General features: G+C 38.7%; 1 protein-coding gene across 1 annotated transcript in view; it reads right to left on the reverse strand.

Annotated features, from left to right (window-relative positions):
* Window positions 1-7,815, reverse strand: part of pik3cb (phosphatidylinositol-4,5-bisphosphate 3-kinase, catalytic subunit beta) — a 49,337-nt gene that overhangs the window by 7,769 nt on the left and 33,753 nt on the right. Inside the window, exons 7-18 of the mRNA XM_015047827.1 lie at window positions 7,343-7,432; window positions 6,127-6,381; window positions 5,932-6,028; window positions 5,700-5,830; window positions 4,753-4,803; window positions 3,662-3,850; window positions 2,966-3,087; window positions 2,592-2,735; window positions 1,517-1,616; window positions 903-1,099; window positions 697-806; window positions 184-262 (exon numbers count right to left, since the gene is read on the reverse strand). Of these exons, the coding sequence (XP_014903313.1) occupies window positions 184-262; window positions 697-806; window positions 903-1,099; window positions 1,517-1,616; window positions 2,592-2,735; window positions 2,966-3,087; window positions 3,662-3,850; window positions 4,753-4,803; window positions 5,700-5,830; window positions 5,932-6,028; window positions 6,127-6,381; window positions 7,343-7,432 (1,565 nt within the window). The remainder of the gene's footprint in view (window positions 1-183; window positions 263-696; window positions 807-902; window positions 1,100-1,516; window positions 1,617-2,591; window positions 2,736-2,965; window positions 3,088-3,661; window positions 3,851-4,752; window positions 4,804-5,699; window positions 5,831-5,931; window positions 6,029-6,126; window positions 6,382-7,342; window positions 7,433-7,815) is intronic.

The raw sequence follows: 7,815 nt of genomic DNA on the forward strand, positions 1-7,815 counted from the left end.
ACCCCTCTCACTGTAGAGCAGAAGAGGACAGTGGGTTATTTTTAAACCTTTGGTGAGGTAGATAGGATCAGGGAATAAAATCGGCTTCATACTCAAGTATCAGCCGATCACTGAACTCCCAAAATTAAGGAAATCTGCTGGCCAATAAATGGGTGTACCCCTAACACAAACAAAGAAACTCACCTGAGGTCCAGATTTTCTTCCTTCCACAGAAGATCCATCAACCTCAGTATCTGTAGGGTCAACATGTCTTGCCTCAAGTCTAAGAAATAAAAATGACAATGAAAGATGAGCTAATGTTCTGATTGGAATATAATCAGCCATTTATGAAAGTTAAATATACTATTTGGTTTTATTAGATCCCTGTAGTGCTTTGCAAAACTATTCATACACTGGGCCAGCTTACAGGGGCAGTAGCAGCAAAAAACCTTTATACTGTGCATGTTTTATAAACATTATTATTAAACTCATGGGCTCTCTGCATGTTTTGGTGATTGGTTTACTAATCACCCAACTGGATTTTATGCGGTTGTATCGAAGTAAACACGGGGCAAATGCAAATATATTTCTATGCATCAGTTTTGAAAGCCTTGATATTTTATCCCTCTTCTTCACACTGAGGTATATTTTGTATCAATCTAAAATTAAAATAACATTTTTGGTTGTAAACAGGCTTCATGATTGTGAGATTCCTACCGTCTCCATTTTTGAAGATGATTCCCAAAGTATCTCCATTAAGCAGCTTGTTGCTGTAAACAATCCAAAGAGGCTTCATCTTGGAGTCCATATAGCGACACTTCTCCACACTAAAAGCACAAGGATGGAGGACAAAGGGTTATCTGCAGCTCAGCGCCGTTTGCTGCCACCCAGAGGAGGGATCGTCATGTGAGCAGCTTTCTTACCTGATGTCAGACAGCAGCACACTGGGGTTGAGAGGGGAGCTCAGGTCTGACAGAGCCTCCGAGTAGCCGCTCTGTCTCAAACACGTTATCATGGCCTCCTTGGTCAACATGGCCTCCTTTGTTTTGCTTCGAGCGTTTTTAAGGGTTCCCAGCTTGATTAACTCATTGACAGACTTCAGCTTAGTCAGGGCTTCCACCTGGAAATGAAAATAAATGAGTTCAACTACTAGAAGGATATTTTAGAAGGTTGTTGTGTTTGCTTGCAAGCAGTCAAACACATTTCTGCTCCTGACAGCTAACCCACATTCCTACAAACCAGACCGTGTTTGCTTTGTGCAACAGGAAAGTGGTGAGATAGTCGAGGAGGAAATGGGAAGAAGTGAGGTCAAAGGTTAGAGGGCAGGACACAGACAATAAAAGCCACAAATCTTGCCCTGTCAGGGTTAACAATAGAGCAAGAGTCTGAAAATATCCACTTGTCTGACAGACATAAATCTAGAAAGAAACCAACACTTCTGCCTATAGCAGGACAATACGCTTTTTAACAGGTATAACTAATTAGATTTACAACTCGTAGGTTGAAAGGGGGATAAACCAGACTGAATGTATCTTGCCTGTTTCTTTAAAACCTCAATATGAGGGATGCTTCCTCTACAATAGGCCTCCAGGATGAGGGAGAACTGGACTGAAACGGCTGGCATGTGGATCTCTGACCTGTAGGGGGCAGCAGAGAGGAGGGAGGAAACAAATTAGTTGCATTATTTGTAACTCATTTGTTACAAACAATGTAACAAATGAGCATTAATCAAGCATTAGTTTTTAATGCTTGATTTTATTTTTTAATGAATGAATGGTCTTTATTTTGGATACATACAAATATGCATCTCCAAGGAAGAGAACAAATCAATGCAGGGAAATATTTGTACAATTAATTTATAATCCCAACTTAAAAAATACTCATCAGGCATCAAAAACATTTATTTTACATTTCAACATTTTTCTTTTAAATTAAGCTTTTTGGAGCATGCCAGATCTAGATAATTCCAAGTCACCTTTAAGGTCATTCCACAGATTAACACTCAAACCTGAAACATTTCTTTTTGTATGAGTTCTTTTTACTTTACATGTTTCAAAAATAAGCAATCGTCTTAAATTATAATACCATCCCTTTAATTAATACATTTTGGATTCAAATAGGAAGACATTTGTTCACTACATTGACACGTTTTCAACAATTTTTCCCCCTAAAAAAAAATTTAGGGTAACCAAGATATCCAAGTGTAATGCAATATGTTTGGCAATGTTTTTATAAGTCAGAATCACTTTAATAATGTTTATTTTTTCATGGTAAATACACGCTTGGAAGGAGTTGTGACAACCTCAGTAACTAGTTTAATAATACACTCAATTACCTCTGATGAGTGACATATCCACATTGTTACTGTCGGTAGATTTTTTTTATTCTTAAACTTTCAAACAACTTCTAGCACATCATCTGATCAAATCACCCAGAGAAACAGCAATAATTATTAAAATTACTTTGGAACTGTTTATGAACATCTTTTGGAGGATTACATTACCAAAAAAACAACAACAAAACATTAAATTAAATCAATATCCTCTATATGTTCAGTTTAACTCTTTAATGATTTTTATTGCACATCTTTTGTTGCTCAGAGACTCACTCACCGAAGGTGCCAGAAGAGGAAGTGTCCGATTTTACGGTTCCTTTCTGCACGTTCCAGCAAGAAGTGGGTGAGTGCGCAGTCATAATAAGGCTCATAACGCAACACCTGCACCAACTGCAGGAGGTACTGGGACAGTTCCTCATCGCTGGCAGGAGAGAGAAAACGGGAACAAAAACAGAGGCGTAGTGGTTAGTAGCTGTTTCCTGGCAATAATTTCATGAAGACACTTAAATTGACCTTAAGGGTTTTCACAGACTTCTGCCAAACGGAACATCACCTATTACCTATTAGCAAAAAGTGTTTTGTGCTTTTATAAATATTGGGATTTGACTTTGATTTGTCCAAGTATTAATATAAACTGATGAAAGTGTCTACCTCATGTCCCGCAGGCAGCCCACAGCGTACTCTCTGACGTATTGATCAGGATAGTTGAAGTCCAGAAGCTCCAGAGCATCTCTGGGACAAAGTTTGGGCCAAATCTGAAGCAGGGCCTGGAGCTGAGAAACGCACACTAATATGTTAAAAATGGCAGATATCAGACTACTCTGTTAGCTGATAGTTTCAATTTACAATAGGAATGGAAAAACACTTTAATTTAAATATTTTAGTAGATTAAAAAATATAGAATAAATAAAACTTATTAGCAACGAAGTACAAATAAAGTTTTGTGTGTATCATATTGTTTGTTGTATTTATGAATCGATTGTTATTAAGAAACTGTAATTAACAAATAACTATTCTGTTCCTAATATGAGCTGCAATAATGGTACCATCACTTAAAACAACATAATAAGAGTACGTCTTAAAATACAATAAAACAGCTAACATATGGAGATCCAAGAAGAGGGAAGTAACATATTTCTACAAGAAAACCGTTTTGTTGGACAGAGGAAATTGTAAACTGAAAATTAGACTAAGATCTCCATCACCGATTAATGAAAAACTATGCAAGAATGTACTTGTATGTAGATTAAGACTGATGAGATGATGCCAAACCTAAGAAAGATCTTGGTTGTTCACACTGAGGTATATTTTGTATACCCGTTTTTAACAACAGACACTGTGGCTAACCTGGGCCATGTCGTCATGTTTGCTCCACTTAACGGAGAGCAGCAGCTTTGGTAGAGACTGGGGGAAATTCTCACGGCAGTCGTGACGTAGTGTCCAAATTAAATCCTTCTCGTTTTCACACAGCTGAGAAAGCGGGTCCCGCTCCATAATCTCCTTCAGTTCTATGTGGAACTTCTTCCCACCGCGACCCTGAGGGCACCATGAGAGAAGAAGTCAAGTTGAGAAGCTGGAGAAAGTTTAAAATTAGAAAGAATAAAGGTACGACAAGGTGGTTTGTCATCAGTTATTTCCAACTATTGATGGCTAGGGTTAAAAATTGTGTTTCTATTGTTAAAAATGTATGCTTGTCTAATACATATGTGTGGATTTGTGCATTATTTTCCTTTTTATTAAAAAAGTACAACTAAGGAAAAGGTTTTACTGATTTAATGGTTGATAATTAAAAGCGAGGTCTGGATATTAAAATAAAATTAGAAAGAGTTATTGTACAGAACCACAAGAGGGCAGCAGTGTAACAAAGCATGCGTGCCCTTATGATTACAGGACTTACCGTATATTATAATCTCTCAGAAGAAAACTAAACCTAATAGATTTACTTCAAAGAGATTTTATGTGAATGTGGTCGTTATATTGCATAAATACTGAGAGGAGATGCATTCAAATTGAAGCAAATGAAAGTCCACAGTTTCACACACATAAAACTGAATGGCTTTGTGCAGACATGCCCTCTGTGTAACACCGATTACGTAACCTGCGGTGACACACCCAGCAGTGGGTTTCTAGTTGAGGGGTGTAAGAAACAGGAAGACCGACAAGTAATCTGATTAGTCTCTCTAGTTTTAGAGGAGAGTGGATGGTTTGGGAGGGTGAAGATTTTTTACTAAACACCCTGCCAAGTGATAACAATGGGTTTCCAGGGAAACCGGGTATGGGTGCCTGTTTGAAAGGTTCAACTTGAGCTGTGTCTGTGTGAAGGAGAGAGAGTGTGAGAAATTTCTCAGCATGTAATTTCACTTTAATTCAAACTGGTATGTGTTCTGAATTAATGAATGTGAGCTCACACAATAAATTCTCATTAGGCAGTTACTCACTATGGACATGGAGTCACTGGCTCTGGCAAGCTGTGCAGCTTTTTCCAGGATCTGAAAGAAAAGCGAGTCGCTGAATGAAAAAGCATGCTCTGATGCAGCACTTCCAGCAAGTGTGCATTAGGCAAGTGGAGCACGTCCCGATCTTCTCATGCTAATAGCCACCACTTCATCATAATCACTAGGTAGCGTTCTGAAAAGCACTCAGCCACCACAATGACTGCTGAAGTCACATCTTTGAAGAAGGCCACACTAGACCTGCCGAGTTATTGATGTTCAATGTAACAGTCTGAGTGGCAAATCAATGGCAGCCATAAAAGCTCGAGTAATTTCACTGCAAAAACACAACATCTCACCAAGTATTTGGTGAGATGCAAATATAGTATTTGGTGAGATGCAAATATAGATTCTAGTGCAAATATCTCAGTACACTTTAAATAAGACAAAACTAGCTCACAAGTAACTTTTGACTTAAAACAAGATATTGGCGCTCGTTTTAAGTCAATCATTTCTTAATACTGATAAAAGAAAGTAGTAGTTCCACTTATGAGGCATTTTTCTCATGTTAAAAGTGAAAATGTGCCAGTTGAACTAGTAGTTTTTCATCAACATTAAATGGTAAAATGGGAAATGGCTTGTACTTGTATAGTACTTTATCAAGTCCATAGGACCCAAAAGTGCTTTACAGTACATTCAGTCATTCACGCACACATTCACATGCTGAATATTAAGAAATTATTAACTTAAAACAAGCTCACATATCTTGCTGAAAAGTTAATTGTAAGTTAGTTTGGTCTTATTTCAAATGTACCAAGATATTTGCTCTAAAAACTAGTGACACAATACTTGGTAAGACTTTGGGTTTTGCAGTGTTGTTAAGATTCTTACATTTTGAGCTTATAGGGATGTATGGTCCAGAACGCACCATGATTGAACCAAACAGGACTAACCTTGTCGAAAGGGGGAAAGACGATAGGAAACGGAGAGTACTCTGGAAAGTGGATGTGCAGCGCTGTGGCGTTCTCAGTGTATGGGTTGGTCTGAATGGTTCCTATTGGGTTCAGCATTTCTTCAAGTTCATCTGGGTCAAACAAATTCCTGGTTAGAATGCAGATGCTCCACTTGAAGCTCAATAAATCTCAACTTGATGATCAAAAACACAGTTGATGTAAATGAATGTACCAGGAAAAGAAGACCAGCAGTGCAGGATAATATCTCCAGTCTTCAGCTGCCCTTTGTAGTCAAACACCATCGTGTTGACCCAAGCTATGGGGTAGTGCTGGACCAAATAGTTATTCATTAATCGTTGAAACAATACAGAAGTGGTAGAAAGTAGAGATAAGAAAGGGTTCTGGATCCTCTTTCAGACGCACTCACCACTTTCCCTGCCTTTCGGATGGTCTGGTATTTGTTTATGTGAGGATTCTTGGTGGACTTCTGCTTCTTGACCTTATCCATGACAGCGTAGATAGCGAAGCAGAGCCGGGTCATGCGTGGTAAATCAGAGATGGAGATTTCAAACTCCAGAGCGTTGTCCCTCCAGGTGTGCTCCGAGCGCCCGCTGGTCTCACTGCTCACGACTGGCTTGCACAGCAGTTCTGTGCCGTGAAAGAGGCCCGCCCTCACCTGGACCTGTGAATATGTACAGACATGCCATCCATTTGGTGCTGCTGATTATTCTGTTTTTACATTATTCACCAGTGCTTTGCAAAGTTTTCAGGTTGTGCAAAAATGTGAAAATGGAAAGAAAATGATGTTCACTTTACTTTGATACCCCAAAATAAAATCGAGCATAAATGCATCCCAAACTTGTTATGGTTTTATTTAAAACATTTCGTCAACCATTTGTCATTGTTGTTCCGTTTCTCACTACTTCTCAGACAGTTTCATGTATTTTCAGAGTGCCATTTTATAGCACGATTAATCTGGGGGGGGAAAAAAATTAACATATAGATTTTTCACTTAAATACATGTTTTTTTTGTACAATATTAGAAATACTTTAACAAATGCAAATAAACTAATGTTTTTCTTCAGAAAATAAACATTTTACTACCTAAAATGCAATAGCATGGAATTCATTTACTGAATTTTAACCAGGTGAAGCTACAACTTATGCATGAAGTTTTGAGTAAAACATATGAACAGATAAAGGTATAAGCAAATAGTCTTTGTGCTAGTCTTTGAGGCGGAAGCTTGGCTTGGAGACCACTGCTCCAAGGCAGAGCTTGTGGAAATAGGTGGCACTCAGTGAAAGCAAGCTTTTAGGCACTGCCAAATGGCTGCCACAGGAAATTAAAGGATTTCTCCAACATTAATGAAAGAATCAAGATGACACACCAGGTATGTTTTTGATGAGGGAATAACAATATAACATTATGTAAAGCTCACAATAGTCAATTTTCTATAATACATCCCTCTTAAATAAAAACTCAATAAACTGCACAGAAATTTATGTTAATGTGCCAAAATGTGGAAGCATTCAAGGGGTTTGAATAACTTTGGATGGCTGTATTAATAACTGCAAATGAGATAGTGCAGCTGTGTTTGCAGGTTTTTCATGGACGTAACATAAGTGTTTCAGGGAGAGTTTACCTTTGCGCTCTCTTCGGCATTCACCTTGCTGCCTTTCACCAGGACTATCCTGAACGAGCTCGACACGTCCCACACACACGTATGGACTTGCTGAGGAGGAAGAGTGAGAGCAGAAAGGGAGAGTTGCTGAGAGTGCGGAGCAGGATTATGATGATGTAGTGTAAAAATATGTGGAGAACTCCTCTTCTTCACGCCCACCGCTTCTCAGCACAGACACACCGCAACAGTGAGGGGGGTCGGCAGGGGTCGCCGTGATGTTAGGCCAAGTGGATTTGCGAGGGTCAGCAGTCAACAGAGCAAACGGCATCCCATGACACCTACAAACTTTGGACATGACTAACTAGCTCACTTCCTGCCATCTGTGAGGTTGAAATTATCATGCGAGGGTGAAAATGTATGTACTATATTCAGTGGTGGAGAAAGTACTCAAAAAATGTACTTAAGTAAAAGTACAAATACACAGGCAAAAAAGT

This window comes from Poecilia latipinna, unplaced genomic scaffold, assembly GCF_001443285.1.
Source record: "Poecilia latipinna isolate Pla-1442-1.1 unplaced genomic scaffold, P_latipinna-1.0 Scaffold844, whole genome shotgun sequence".
Classification (NCBI taxonomy): domain Eukaryota; kingdom Metazoa; phylum Chordata; class Actinopteri; order Cyprinodontiformes; family Poeciliidae; genus Poecilia; species Poecilia latipinna.